The sequence below is a fragment of the Myripristis murdjan genome, chromosome 16 (assembly GCF_902150065.1).
Source record: "Myripristis murdjan chromosome 16, fMyrMur1.1, whole genome shotgun sequence".
Classification (NCBI taxonomy): domain Eukaryota; kingdom Metazoa; phylum Chordata; class Actinopteri; order Holocentriformes; family Holocentridae; genus Myripristis; species Myripristis murdjan.
The window spans coordinates 13,195,001-13,210,170 of record NC_043995.1 but is presented as its reverse complement, the minus strand read 5'-3'; the positions used below and the strand labels follow the sequence as shown (position 1 = coordinate 13,210,170).

General features: G+C 41.3%; 1 protein-coding gene across 3 annotated transcripts in view; it reads right to left on the bottom strand.

Moving 5' to 3' along the window:
- Positions 1–343: 343 nt before the first annotated feature.
- The window catches only part of spire1b (spire-type actin nucleation factor 1b), a 41,669-nt gene continuing 26,842 nt past the window's right edge, over positions 344–15,170 (bottom strand). Inside the window, exons 8-18 of one of the 3 annotated variants that reach the window (XM_030072516.1) lie at positions 14,340–14,469; positions 13,566–13,607; positions 9,365–9,528; positions 9,156–9,249; positions 8,789–8,934; positions 7,860–8,030; positions 4,866–5,003; positions 4,575–4,645; positions 4,421–4,448; positions 2,770–3,110; positions 344–2,633 (exon numbers count right to left, since the gene is read on the bottom strand). In XM_030072516.1, the coding sequence (XP_029928376.1) occupies positions 2,378–2,633; positions 2,770–3,110; positions 4,421–4,448; positions 4,575–4,645; positions 4,866–5,003; positions 7,860–8,030; positions 8,789–8,934; positions 9,156–9,249; positions 9,365–9,528; positions 13,566–13,607; positions 14,340–14,469 (1,581 nt within the window). In that variant the 3' untranslated portion in view covers positions 344–2,377. The remainder of the gene's footprint in view (positions 2,634–2,769; positions 3,111–4,420; positions 4,449–4,574; positions 4,646–4,865; positions 5,004–7,859; positions 8,031–8,788; positions 8,935–9,155; positions 9,250–9,364; positions 9,529–13,565; positions 13,608–14,339; positions 14,470–15,170) is intronic. The other 2 variants (XM_030072517.1, XM_030072518.1) reach the window with 2 other exon arrangements.

Sequence of the window (15,170 nt, the reverse complement as noted above, 5' to 3'; positions counted from 1 at the left end):
GTCATCAATTGTACACTATTTTTTAGTGTTCATCGCTGGAACTAATTTTTGATTTGTTGTATATACATCTTGAAGGATTGTTCATTTGTTTAAAATGACTCTGTTTGACCTTGATTTTGAGGTCACACTGTTGAAATAAGATTATATTTATTACTGGTAATTTATTACGTTGCCCTGTACAAGGCAATTTACTTTTGTTGTTACATGTGGTGTTTTGTTTGAGATGGTTCTGATTTTGTTGATGGATTTGTTGCTCAGAGATTTATTAAATGACAAAAAAGATGTTTTACTCAATCTTTAAATGAAAGGCAACTAAGAGAAATAAATTATGGATTCACATTTGTCAGGTATTGCGTTACAGTTTATTGTTTTAGTCATCACTTGTAGTACTCTCTGCAGGGAGTTACAGCTTGAAGTTAATACAGATTGAAGGTACAAGCTACACGGTAGTACATGCATGATGCTGTCACATCGCGACGTTTCTTTTATGTACTTGCCACACCAGCGCTCTGCTAACCTGAGCACGCCGGGTCGGTCTCCCTCTCAGACACAGAGATCTACAGTCGTTTCACCAAGGCAACACAGACCTTATCTACAAACAAACATTAACAAAACAAGTATGTACAGTTACAGTAGATGACTATGTTCAATATGAGCAGGATCGTAAAAGGCAGTTCATTTAAGGCAGAAATATCTGTAAGGAAGATGAGGAGTGTGACGAACAATAAAATAGACATCCTGGCCCCAAAACAACAAAAAAACTGTGTTTCTAATGATGTGTATCATATCATTTCTTTTTTTGAATGACAGCTGGAAATCATAGAGGCGTCGTCTTGAGGCTTACGTGTTGAACAGCAGGACAGTATGTTAGCATTCTTTGCTGCCTGTACAGTGAACAGGGTTTCAGAAACTATACAATCTGTACAATAACACACGTAAAGGATGCATTTCAATATGACTTGTTACTACTTTATCAGAGTACAAACACAAGGCAGGAAATCAAAATAACGATAAGTCAATCTGAAATATTTATCTGCAAGTAATCACGTAAAATGAAAATATAAAATAACATTCTGCATATTTCTCAACTTAAAACTAGATAAAATTTGCAAAACAAAAACTGCTGATAGTTTTAAGCAATGATAATTGTATATCTAGGGCTTAATAATAATAATAATAATAATAATAATAATAATGATAATGACAGAAAGGAAGGGTCTCCTTCTGTCGAATTGGCTGCCATGTCATTACCTCCAGTCAGATTTCAGCTACTGAAGGCAATTGTGCACAAGACTGAAAAAGCCTAAACATGGTCCATTTTCTACCCGCTTTTTAGTATATCTAGCCATGTAATGCAAATGAACTCAGCATAAGCATGACTACCTAAAGAGTACTGACACTGAAGGTATACTTAGGTGCTTTAAAATGCTGGGTGGTGCTGGGTCCAGTGTGAAATGTCTTTGTACTGCAAGATCACTGCATATGTGCACTGGGGAAAAAATTAGACTTCTTTGGGTCATATACCAATGAGGAGGGAGGAATCATTTGGCACTCAATCTGTATACAAACAAACAGATGCTATTTTCTCAATGTAGTGCAATCCCTGCCTGTGGAGGAGAAAAACACATGATGTAGTCGGGTATGCTTGCAAGTATCCTTATAAAAGGTGAACCTGTGAAGGCGGGGGGAGGAGGAGAGAGGGGGGTGGGGCACTGAGCAGAAAGATGCATGTTTAAAGTAAAAACAGTGGGTGAGTTTTCATCAAATCATCATGTACTGTACACACGCATACATAAAATACAAAACTAAAACCCATAAAAAATTCTTTTACAGTTTTTTTTTTTTTCAAGTCGTCTAAGTACTTTTTTTGTTGTTGCTTTTGGACGCTTTTGGCGCTTTCAGTTCACAGCCTGACCTCTCTCCAGGCCTTTTAGATTGCCAAATGCATATTAGTCTGTCTTCTTCCTTGTGCTTATTAATTTTTCCGTGGGCAAAAACGAGTCGGGGAGCACCACGCTGCTGCGCCGCTGTAGGAGAGGGAAGCCAGTCCACTTTCCAACTGCCTCATGCTTCATGACAAACGCTTCAGTCTCTGAAAAGTCTGTGGTCAGATATTACAGTGATCACTTATGGTACAGAGGAAACTGCGGTTAAAAAAAGAGCTATACTTCTGTCTGGAGGAGCTGGATGCAGCAGCAAGAGCACCACTGTCCCATCAGCCATTCTGACAGCTTTATCTGATCGGACTCAACATGTACAGTAAGATTATATCCAGTGTTGAGTCTATACTTGTGCCATTGTAGTTGGAAGGAGCTGGATAGAGAGAGAAGAGGAAAGAAAGAAAGAAAGAAAGAAAGAAAGAAAGATCTAGAAAGTTCTAGATCTCCTTGATTGTTCGCTCGGAGGGCCGGTACTCCTCCCTCCCTTTAGGAGAGGACATGTAGAAGGACTGGGTCTTGCGTTTTAAGCGAGCCCGCTTGGTGGCCAGCGACAGGCTGTGCTTGCTGGAGGAGATAATGTCAGAGATGAACTTCTTGCAGTCCACACACACCTCCATGGTGGCCCAGTCCTCCGTCAGCTCCGGGGGAAGCTCCATTTCATCATGAGACTTCAACGAGCCATGCTTCGAAAACCTAAAGGAGAAAAAGATTAAGAAAAAGATAATAATCGAATTGATTTTGTGTGGTTGTATTTAAAGGAACAGTTCAGGAGAGCAGCAATCCCCTTTTGTCGTATTAAGTCCATGAAAGGTCTAATATTGCTGTTTACCTGGACATGGTCTTCTGAAGGCTGTGGCGCTGCTGGCTAGTGGAGGGTTTCTCAGCTTTGGCAGCTCCTGCAGCTCCCGCAGCTCCCGCAGCTCCCGCAGCTCCCGCAGCTCCCGCAGCTCCTGCAGCTCCTGCGGCTCCTTTCGGTGATCCTCCTGATGCTCCTCCTTTCAAAGTTGGTGATGCCGACACTTTTCCCACTGCTGGCGGCTCAGCTCCTGCAGGCAGTGACAGCCTTTTCCCTACGGAGGCCATGGCTGCTATCCGCTCCCTGGGAAGAGTGTTGGTGGAGCCGATGGAGTAGATGGGCAGGCTGGAGTAGGGCTTGGATGGCAGCCGCATCTGTGAGAGAGGGAGGACATGACTGAGAATAAGAATCATACACAGTTCTGAGCACATCTGAAAATTAGACTTTTTTTTTTTTTAAATATCTCTTCAGTTCCAACTTCAAAGCTCAGATTGCTCTTCCTCAGACAACAAAAGGTCAAAGCTTGAACCACCAAACTCATGTCTATTGCCTTGACATTACACCTGAAACACTGATTCCTTCACACTACAAAGGGGGTTTCAGCTGCACTTGAGGTTGAGGGAGAAGACGGTGGATTAGCAGAAGCAGCATCTGTGATTTTAACTAATTATCAGCAAGTGTTATGGTCCATGAAACAGGGACATGAATCTCAATATGTGATATGATTCAGGAAAGATGTATTTGACAGAGCCAGCCATTCAAGCTACATTTTTTTTTTTTTTATTTGATCTGATACATTACAGCAGTGGTTCTCAACCTTTTTGATATCAAGCACCCCCAAATTGATACAAATCAGGCTGCAGACCTGTATTTGATAAGTTGTCATCTCAGCGAACCCCATCTGATAATATTTAGTCATTCCATAACTATCTATACTGTAGACTGGCAGACTAACAGTGAGGAGTATAAATCCTATGAAGTGAATAGTCTTTCTTATACATTCTCTCATTGGGCTAATTTCTAGTCAATGAAATAAGTAAAATAAAGTATTTTTCTGGGGACCCCCTGGAGTCCCTCAAGGACCCTGGCGGTCCCTGGATCCCAGGTTGAGAACCACTGCATTACATTTCAAGAGCATGCAACTTAATATAGTTCCATGAACAGTAAGGCAGAGTTTACCAGTTATGTGTCCTCGTTTTGACTTTGGGTGGGACTCACTTTTCAGTCGGTGCAAAATTCAAGTAGCTTGGAGGGATTCTATGTTTAGCCCAGGGGTTCATGACAACTGCTAAATCCTTTACTCAGGGCATGTTGACAAGATTCTGCTTTTTTTCCCCAAGCTGTCACCACTTTTTTACTTTAAAGTAAATGTTGTGCTCTGTAAAGCTGAGAAAAGTTCAGCTTTTTGGAAACCACCCAAAGTGAACTGAAGCTTCACAGGCATCTGATTGGTTGCCTCCATTGGTAAAGCCAGTGCAACAAGACATAGAAATACAATATGTATATATGTATATGTAGTGTTGGATTAAGTAATGTACCCCTGTTTTACCCCAGAAACAAAATGCAGCAGCGTCACTGCCAGCTTACCAGTGTGATCATGTGACCTGCTTTTTCATATCAGCAACACAGTGCCATTGACATCGTGGAAAAAGTGGAATTGTGTGAGATACAGTTTAAGACTTACCTTTTTACAGCACTGTGAACACACAGGCCTGCAAGGACAAGCAGGAGAGACAGAGAGAGGGTGGTGAATGAAAGAGGTCATTAATACTTAATTATATCATCTGAATAACTGGAGAAATATTTTGACAAATTAACAATCATCTAAGGTGTTTTACCTTTTGCAAAACTGGCAAGTGTAGGACCAGGTGAAAAAGGAAAACCTCTTGGTTCGACAACAGAAGCAAAGCTACAATCAAAAAAACAGGAAGAGGATATTAGAATAAAGATTTCCCTTCACTTTCAGATGGAAAAGACAACATATGATTATTTCCTGATGGTGCTCTTCTAAAAGGCCTACTGACTCCTGAGAATACTGCTTTTGTGAATGACGGCTAAAGATGCTTCCCCATGGCAGGTTACACTATATGATGCCAGCAGTGTGTGTGTTTCACACAGCAGGTCCTCACCTTTCCCTTCTTCATAGCGTTGTAGATATCTTTGTACTGCTGGAACTTCTCCAGCTCTGCCTTCACCAGCACCTGTCTGATGTGCATCACCTCCTCCACTGTCAGAGACAAGCACTCCACCGGGAAACAGAACTCCTCCTGCAAGTGCACACACAAACACACACACATGCACACACACACATACACACACAAATAAACACAGACATGCACAGCACTCAGAGGCATTCACATAAAGTGCAGACACACATAAACAGACATGCAAAAAAAAAAAAAAAGGCACACAGACACACGCACGCAAACACAACCGTGAGTCACCATGACAACTCCATATTAGACACAGAGGGCTCACTGTTTATCATTCCATACACAAACACCCATCCCACTGCACCTTTCAGAGCTGCCTGTCTGGGACCAGACTACATTTGGCCTATTAAAATGTCCCCATTGTTCAGTGGGGAAAACAGCATCCTGAGAGCGGGCACACGGTGCGTAAACAACTGGCCTGATGGGCAGAGACGGTCCCGCAGCATTCCAGACTGCAGAGAGCCTCGGTAACGGGACACTGGTTCACTTCCAGGACAATCCAAACTTGACTGGGGTTCTGGTTTGGTTTTGTTTTTCTCTTTCCTGCATTCCCTTACTGTTTTACATCACTATGGACTGTTTTCCTGTGCTTGGATCATTTTACGAAACATGTGGTATTTTTCCTTTAGCGTAGCTGGTTTTAAAAGTTACTATGCCGGGGCGCCCCAGTGGCTCACTGTGTCGAGCGCTTTGCTGCATGTCGTCCCCTCTCTCTGCCCTGTCTTCCCTGTCTCTCTGCACTGTGACTATCTTTAAAAAACATACACCAAGCCCAACATACAAAACCTAGCTTCAGTTTCTGTCTTGCTGCAGCTCTCACAGTGTTGCCAAATGTGTGCAATGAAATGAAACGGCCATCTGAAAGTGAACAGAACTTCTTTTAAAATGTAAAATGGATAATAGTGTTCGGACCAAGGTTATTATAGTTGATTAAAACTAAACTAAAAATTAAAACTAGGTGGGTTAGTTCAGTGAAATAAAAATTAAAACTAGACTTTAGAAAAAAAAACGACTAACTGATTAACTTACTAAAATAAAATTTTAAAAATACACAGAAAATGCCTTTAGTTTCAGTCTTTGATAGTTTGGTCAAATTTAACACTACAACAAACATGAGGAGGCAGTGGTGCTGATGTGCTGAGACTGCCTTCACAAAATGTTGAGTTTATCTAGACCCTGACAAATACACCCCATATTGTAATGACAATAAAAAAAAAATAACCTATAACTAATACTGAAACTAATAAAAACTAAACTACAACAAAACATTTTTCAACAATAACAACTAAACTGAAACAAGCAAACCCACTCTGGAAAGTAACTGAAACTAAACTGAATTGAAAACAAAAATTAAAAAACAACAACATAAAAATAAATACTAATGAGAAATACAAAACTATAATAACCCGTTCTGACACAACTTTTCCAAATGCAGTTGTTGGATACTCCTTCCCAGTGAAGGATTTCTTTTATCCACTGGCTTTAGGCGCACTAGGAACTGTTTGCTGTGCTATTTGACAGTGAGTGGGAGTGAATGAGCCAGCGAGGTTCTGCTGCAGGAGAATGTGAACATTGAGTATGAAGGTTTTACTGAATCCACAGCTCTACCGTGTCTGCAGCTTTCATTTCACCTTCCTGTGTGTGGAGATACAGGTGCATCTCAAAAAACTAGAATATCATGGAAAAGTTCATTTTTGAAACCTCCATTTATTTTAGTGAAATATTTCAAGCCTTTTTTGTTTTAATTTTGATGATTACAAATTACAGTTCATGAAAATCAAAAATACAGTATCTCAAAATAATAGAATATTACATAAAACCAATTGACTTGAAAACTATGTTTATTTATACACTCAATACTTGGTCGGGGCTCCTCTTGCAAAAATGACTGCATCAGTGCGGCGTGGCATGGAGGCTGTCAGCCTGTGGCACTGCTCAGGTGTGATGGAAGCCCAGGTTGCTTTGATAAATATTGGAAATATTTCACTTTATGCATAATGAATCTAAAATATATTTTTGAATTAAATTATGGAAAAAATGAACTTTTCCAAGATATTTTAATTTTTTGAGACGCGCCCGTAAACATGAGCAGCATCGCAAGCCAACTGCTGAGGGACACTGGTTTTACAGTGTGTAGTGTTCACTTCACCGGGGCATTACACCTGCAGTGTGCTCAGTGGATATAAAAGAGGTTCTATGCTGCTTTCTCTACTCATTAAGCTTGTTTTGGTTGGAAATTGTTGGTGGTCTGCTGGTAAAGCCTTTTTATTAGGAGCTTTTGTAACAGTCATAAACTATATGAGTCACCAATTGCCATAGTGTAAGTAATGCACTGTAAAGCCTGCTGATCTCATGACTCCTGATACCTACAATATGCTGCATTGTGGCTGAACCACAGGCAGGGAGGGGATGAGTAGGAGCAAATAGTGAAAAAATGTTTTTATTCCCATGAACCAAGTGTAGAACAGATCCTGAACAGTGTTCATTCTGTTCAAAAACCTATAGATAAATCACAATATGGAGGCCCAAATCTGATTATGCGCTGTAAAAGCATTCCACCACACAATTATCTGTATCGAGTGGCCAAATTTCTTTGATTTATTCGAATGCAGATTTTCATGAACTGCAGCGCTAGCTACGTAGTCGCAGTTTAGAGTGCTAAAATGGGAGTTAGTGGAAGCAGAGCCTTTGAAGTGAAAGGAAGGATTATCATTCTGAGGATATGTCACCAGAAAGTCACTGGCCGTGAGCAATATAATCACGCCTAAGAGCCAACAAGAGCGTAGTTTGTAGTCTACCCACTATGGCAGCAGCCCTGCTCTAGACAATCTCTAGAGAAGCAGGAAGCATGAGGAGAGGATGGATAGCTATAGTCATTATGCCAGTACGGACTGGGGGAGACTGGCAAACCTTGTCAGACTGTCCTCCACTGATGTAAATGCCCCTGCACAGAGCAAACACTGCCCTCATCAACCCCAACGCAAATGCCTCGACAGGGTAGGAGCTCCGCAAAACGTGGAGAGTGGAGGAAGAGGGGCGGAGGAGGGGGGTCCAGTGACGCAACGAGGCTATCATCCCAACCTGAATGAGAGAAGGTTATAGTGCGTGTGGGAAAGAGGAAGAATAGAGCCTCTGATGTTTGAGGAGGATGAGACAGGCTTGACCGAGAGTCTGGTTTCAATCCCTCCTCATTTCCCTTTCTCCCCAGATCCTGATATCTCACTTTATCTCTCCCTCCACTCTCTATTCCTCCCACTCTGTCTCTCTCTCATTAAATTACATGACAGGATCTCTGTGGCAGGAGCTGGGTTAAAACTTTCCCAGGGCATACTGACCTCAGAAAGCCTTTGCCCACAGAAAGAGGACAGATGCTGATGCATGCAATATGCTCCAGCACTGCTGCATTATGAGCTTTTATGAGATAACCACTGCTCTTTTCTGTTTAAATTGTCACAGGCCAGAAGTGTATTGCCCCTCGCAAAAGCTTAAAAACAGAAGCACACTGCAGAAAATCCCCATCTTAACAAGTCATTTAGCCTAATATTCAGTCAACATATTTATATTTCAACATGTTTATACTTGTTCCCGGAGAAATTCCTGAAGCAAATTAAGTCTGATTATCTCGTCTCACTGGCTGATTATTTTCACTCATTTTAAGAAAAAACAAGAAATTAAGACTGAATATTAGAACAAATGATGTGTTAAGATTTTTTGCAGAAATTTCCCAAACTGCCTTTTTTTCAGACATTGCATAAACACATCATGTCATCATAGAATAAATGAAACTGTTTTTCATGGTACAATTTCATCATCTAAGGATAAATAGAAAAATGTCTCACCAGAGACTTGGAGCTCTGTCTGGAGGGTGGCTGAAACTGTCGCACATTAGTCGGGGTTTCTTTCTCAATGGAGTGTCTCCTCTGCTGGGGGGTCTGACGCCTTTCGGGCTGGGGTGTGGAGGAGATGGGCAGGAACAGGGGGGGAGCTGGGGTTCAAACAGGGAGGGGGGCAGAAGAGAGGAAGGGAGAGGGGGTTGGGAGGAGAGAGATTCATCAAATGGTTAATTCATGAACCACGAAATTCTGATCCACAGTGTAGCCACAAGAGAAAAACAAAATGAAGAACAATCAGTCACTGTCAATTTATGGTTTAGCGAAGGCAGAGACAGGTTACAAAATTGGGCAGTGGAAGCAGTTCCTTTCTCACTTTTCTTCTCCAGTGCAGTCTCCGGAGATGTATCATCCATCACTGATGTCGTGACACTGGAGCTGCTGGCCGATCTGCGCCCAACAATCTCGTCCTGAATATATGGAATACACAAAGACATCACTCCTTATTTGCTTTGCACATGTCAGGTGTGATTACAGAAAGCCACACACGCTGACACGCACACAAAGACAAAAGATGATACTGACATCGGAGTCGGAGCTATCCAACTCGGCAAGGCTGGGCGCCTTCAGAAGCCTTTTCCTCTGAGGTGCGGATTGAGATCCGGGGGGTCCTGCCCTGGGAGAGGCTGAGCCGTTGGCCAGAGACAGAGAACTGGATGTCCTCCTGCCCATATAGGGACTGAAGTCATCTGCATAAAGCCACACAAAAGAGGACCACTCAGACCATTTAGGAGGAAAAACACTTCAAATGAATCTCAAAACAGTTCCACCTATGATTCCTTGCATCCTCTCTGTTTTTACTGTACAGTGCATCTTGAATTTGAAAAAGACCCTTTTGACGTCATAACATTGCATGGGAGGTAACGTGAGAGGCTGCTATGAATCCTGGGATAGGGGAAAGATGTTTGAGATCCATCTGAAGGTTCAAGTAGTAGGGAAGGGTGAATTAGGTTGGTTTGAGGGGAGGCAAAGGCGCAGGCTGGTATTACACACAGAGCATGGATGCCTCTTTGATGAAATATTAAAAACTCTAAAGTCTGATAAGTGCCTTCTCTCTATCCTGAGAACCTTCATGGTATTTTTTGGGAGGGGTAGAGCTAAACCGCTGCAACCAGATCCCATTCTTCGCAAGGTCTTTCTGCACTGAGGAAAGAGTGGTCAAGGTCTAAACTCCAAAGGCTGCAGCTACCTCAACTAACTCAATCCGACTTGTGCAATTCCACTTGAGATTACTGGGAGCAAGAAATTGTTAAAGAGGTAAAACAGCAGATAGAAGGCGAGGAGAGGAAGGCGGAAGCAAGTGCCAGAAAACACAGAGGTAGAGTTGTAGAGGCTGATAGGATCTGTGGAGGCCCTGAAATCCCTCCCCCTCTCTCTCTCTCGTTTCTTTTACCTTTCTCTCTCCTGTTTGTGAGAAAAAGCAGGAGGATCTCTGTTTCCACAGCTGGACTGGAGCTAACCGTCTCTCTGCCACCTCGGACTCGAAAGAAATTCTACGCCCTAACTAGGACAACAACCACCCTGGCAATCTTGTAAAGTCAACCAGCTTGTCGCGGAGGTGACAGCGCCACACAGTTAGTCCTCATTTTAAACCCTACCTGTGTGTCTTGCTCAGTCCTTAACAGAGCTTTTCTCGCCAATTAAGCGTTCAAATCATGTAATTACAGATAATATTAGTGTAAAGCTGGGGTGATAGACAGACAGGGCCAATGTGTGTTAAGGTGAACAAGGCCATCCAAACCACAGCAGTGCTCATACTTTACCTGTACCGGTACGGAACAAATCCTGTGGCATGCTGCGAGTTTTGCCAAAACCTAAAAGGGGACACTTCCTCAATTATGATCGCTAAAAGACAGATGCAACCTTGGATACTCTCACCCTCTCATTCATTTTTGATGCTCAGTGCATTCCAGAAGGTTTTTGTTAGTGATGACGTGTTGCTGTTTATTTTTGGTGTACCCGCTTTCACGCTGCCTCATCTAATACTGCTTCAGCTGTTGAGTTCCCAGGTTTCCCAGAATGCCTTTGACGAGAAGGGGTGTGAAGTTGTTATTTTCAGTTAAACGTGGCTGTGTGTATGTATAAATAGCCTGAAAAGTGTAATTGATCGCACTAATGTGGGTTATATGTGTCTTTGATCATGCTCACACCCTTACTCGAAACACATCTGTTATGGCTGCAATGCATTCGGCGTGCATTCTGGTCTATTGGGGCAGCTGTCGGTGGAGAAAACAGTATGTCTGTCTCTGCGACGATGGATTTCTCCCTGTATGATTGCTGAGTGTTGTGGTTAATCTAGGAAGAAGCTCTTGTTCTTTGAATCTGAGGGACTGAAACTAAACCTTGATGTTTACTGTTGAGTTGCTGAGAGTTTTTCTGGTATTGAACTCCATTGTGGCTGCCCTGGAAATGTCTTGATCTGATACCAGCACCATGAAAATTCGACCCGTTAGCCACAAAAAAGATAAACACACCATCAAACTCCAGCGTGCACAACCAATAGCTATTTTTAAGTGTTTGTTTGTTGCAGGATAGATTTATCCTTGAAGTAGCACTTTTTGGTGTTTGACTAAAGCCTGGATCATGTTATTGGTTGCTGTGTTAATGTGTCCTGGCTCTGTCACGGAGTATGGAGCATCTGTCCATAAAATACAGAGCCAAGGGGTACTAAACCACTCACTGGGTGTGAGCACAGAGAATGATCGATCACAGAAGTGCACACTCACACACATAAATTATTGGGTTGCACGAATGAGTAAGCATGAGGTGATAAAGCTTATGCTGTGATGAGAGACACTGGCTTCAGTAGGAGATGAAGTCGAGCGCAGCATTATTCTGATTTGTCTGCCTCAACACTATTCCCTTATCATCTTTAAAAAAAAAAAAAACAGGTCTGACAAAGATATTCAAATGCATCAAATGCCAAATTGGAGATGCTGCTGAAAACACAGCTCATACTCTTAGTCTTTGCAGGTTAATTTGGGTGTTCAGTGTTGTGCAGAGCATGAGGCTGACAGCTTGTGTTTGTACACCGATCCATCTATTCCCTGATTAAATTCTGCAAAGTCACCCCGGTACATGAAAGAGCCTTTTGTATGAAGCTGATGACTCTCAAGGAAAGTGAGGTGGTAGTTACGCTCCAGGCTGTTCCTTTTCATTCCTTGATTGGGTGGCTGGCTGCACACTGCCCAGAGCTTCCTTCAGAGTCACATTACAGCAGTAAGTTTGAGAGATGAGCCACTTAGCAAAGGTGACACTGTTCCTGAGATTTTTTAGACACCACAAACCACAACCAGGAACTTTTGTGTACTAAGGAGTTATGTAAGTGATGCTGCTAACACTGCAATAATTATATCATTTGGCCGGATTACAACACCAAAATAAGTCCTTCAAACCTCTCAAAGACAAGAATAATGTCGTTTTGTAATGCCTCCTTCACTCAGTATTTCATAAACTATGCACCAGCTGTGTGCAATTGTGAAAAAGGGACAAAGAAAAGGCTTTAGACCTTGTTTGGAGAGTGTGATATTTAGAGAGCAAGATATGAAGACATCGATGCGCTATATAAAACTGGCCTGGATAATCTCCCATCTTTTAAACCACCACTAGCCATTGATTCAGTATATAAACACTGGCTTCTCTCCACAGCATGCTGAGCATTAAAAGCCTTAAAATATCCCAATCCGCCTGAGAGGCAATGTGATCTGTTCCAGTCAGCCAAATTTAATCTTGGCCTTTGGAATGGCCAGATGTTTCACAGGAAGTTGTGTCAATAGGCAAGGAAAAAGTTCTAGTTTTAGTTTATATTAATGAACACATAATCACTTACCATTAAGGAATAATACAATACTCACATTACTTTTTTTGGTAATAAGAAACTTAGTGCATATTTTATTTTTCCAACTTTCATTTTGTTCAACATTAAATGTCATTACTTTTACTTTTCTTCCACATATTTGAAGAATTTTACTATCACAATTTTTCTTTGTAAAGCAAGAATAGTTATTTACTTGTAGTTTCTGCTTATTTGCTGATGTTATAGTCATTTTTAGGTAATTTTCTATCTATCTATCTATCTATCTATCTATCTATCTATCTATCTATCTATCTATCTATCTATCTATCTATCTTTAGGTAACTTCTGTATTTTTATATTTTATTTTATTTTATTTTATTTTATTTTTTTAAATAATTTTCTTGTCATTTTCTGTTTTTGGATTATTCTTAATCTAATTCCTTTTCTTATTATTACATTGTTTTGGCTTGTGGCATTTTTATGGTAATTTGTCTCCTTTTTTTGTTTGTTTTTTTAGGGGTCATTTTGTGGCAATTGTTTTTGGAAAGAAATCAAGTGAATTTGTTCAGGTTTCAAAGGTCTGAGGTACCTATAAAGACAAATAGCTCTATTATTATTATTATCATCATTGTTATTATTATTATTTGATGGCTCATAACTAAGTGCCTCGATTCTGTTTCTCATTGTCTCATCACTGTCCTCTTACTGACCAGACCAGTGTCCAACATCATCATGTTTCACCACCATGGACCACAGCCAACCATCACCAACCGCTGAAGCATGATATGAAATGTGTGTATAGTGTGCTGGGTTGTGTGACTGTGCGTGTGTGTGTGTGTGTGTGTGTGTGTGTGTTGGGAGGACAATTGAGCAGCCACAGCAAGCACGAAAGCAGAAAAAAAAGCCAGGTAAGCAGGGAGGAGACTTTACCTGACGCGTCAAAACTGAAAGACATGCTAAGTGGCCGAATTACTGCAATGAGAAGAAGTCATGGCATCATACAGTTGTAGGTGTTAATTAGGAGGTAAATTCAGGCAAAGGTTTGTACAAACATTAATATAGTCTGCCTGGATTTGGCAAGGAATGCAGGGTGCTACAGCATGCTTAAGCTTGCATTTCAGATCACTCAAGTATATTCATTTGTCATAACATGAGATAATAGGGTTTCAATTAAGTCACAGCCAATGGCAAGAGATTATTGACATTCAGAAAACAGCAGCAATTTCCAGTTTTAGTGCTGTTAGTGTAAATAGCATTGCAGACACTTAGCATTACAAGACCAGTCATGTACAGTTTGCACAATACTGCAAACAATAGTAGTAAAGAAAACAATCATTGACATTAGTAGCAACACAAATGTGAAAACATAGGCAGAATTCAAAGCAAAGTGTAGCTATTATCAGCAAGGAGCAGAGGCACGGATAATAGTCAAGTGTAGCGTAATGTAACCAAAGGTATGCTGAAAATCATCAAACATAGTTCCAAGCCATGAAACTATGTTTTTTTGTTTGTTTGGGTTTTTGTCCAGCAGGCGTAAGTGAGCACAGCTCATCACTCCATACTTCAGCTTTAAAAAAAAACAAAAACAGCATTCTATTGTGAAGTATGGTTTGGTGAGAGTGTGCTTGTGTGTGTACAAGTGTAAATGTAAATGTCTATGATAAAGAGAGAGATAAAAGAGAGAGAGGTGGTGAGTTCTCCTACCCAGCCTCCCTCTGCGGATCTCGTCCGGAGACACCGGTCGTAGTTTTCTCTCTGCTTTGATCTCCTCCAGGATTCGCTCATGGAGGGTGGGAGGAGGCTGAGTCTGTGGCTTCAGTTTACGTGCTGCTACCTATCGAGGATACATGAAGGGGAACAGATGACATGTAATGACATAAAACTAATCAAAGGGTAAGCGTCAACTTCTCATTCTTTTGAATTTGGAGGGGAAGTAAGACAATAACCTTAAAATCAGAGTAGAGGAACTAATGGATTAGTTAATGATGGTAATTTGTAGCACTATAAAGTTGTGAAGGGCTATACTATTCTTTTTCTTTTTCTTCTTATTAACAATAATAATAACAGCATTTCACTGCATGGCACAGTGCAGTGCAACTCAGAGGGCTTACAGAGAGGCTGTATCTATGCACATCGTAAGGTAATTTAGTTACCAGACAGCTGCTGTTAGGGTGGGAAACTGATGTGCACAGAGAGCAGAGGGAAACATGCAGGTGGGCGAACCTGGTTCTACGAGATAGTAAACAGGCAGGACAAGAGGTTTTGCTCCTGCCAACTTGAATCGTCACCTAAATCCTATTAAGAAGACAAAACCGTTTCTGTTTTGGCTGGGTGTCAAAAACAGCTCACATTTGGTCTGTTTTCTTTCTTAAGGCTTATTTGATGTGCCCCTTCTGCATGGTGCAAGTGCTCCCTTTCTGCGTGGCACGGTCATGTTTGACGTCAGTAATAAATATTCATGAAGGTGCTTGCGTAAATGAGCTTCTATTTGCATAAAGTAGCTATCATGGTCGTGGAGTGTTTACTGATATTCTC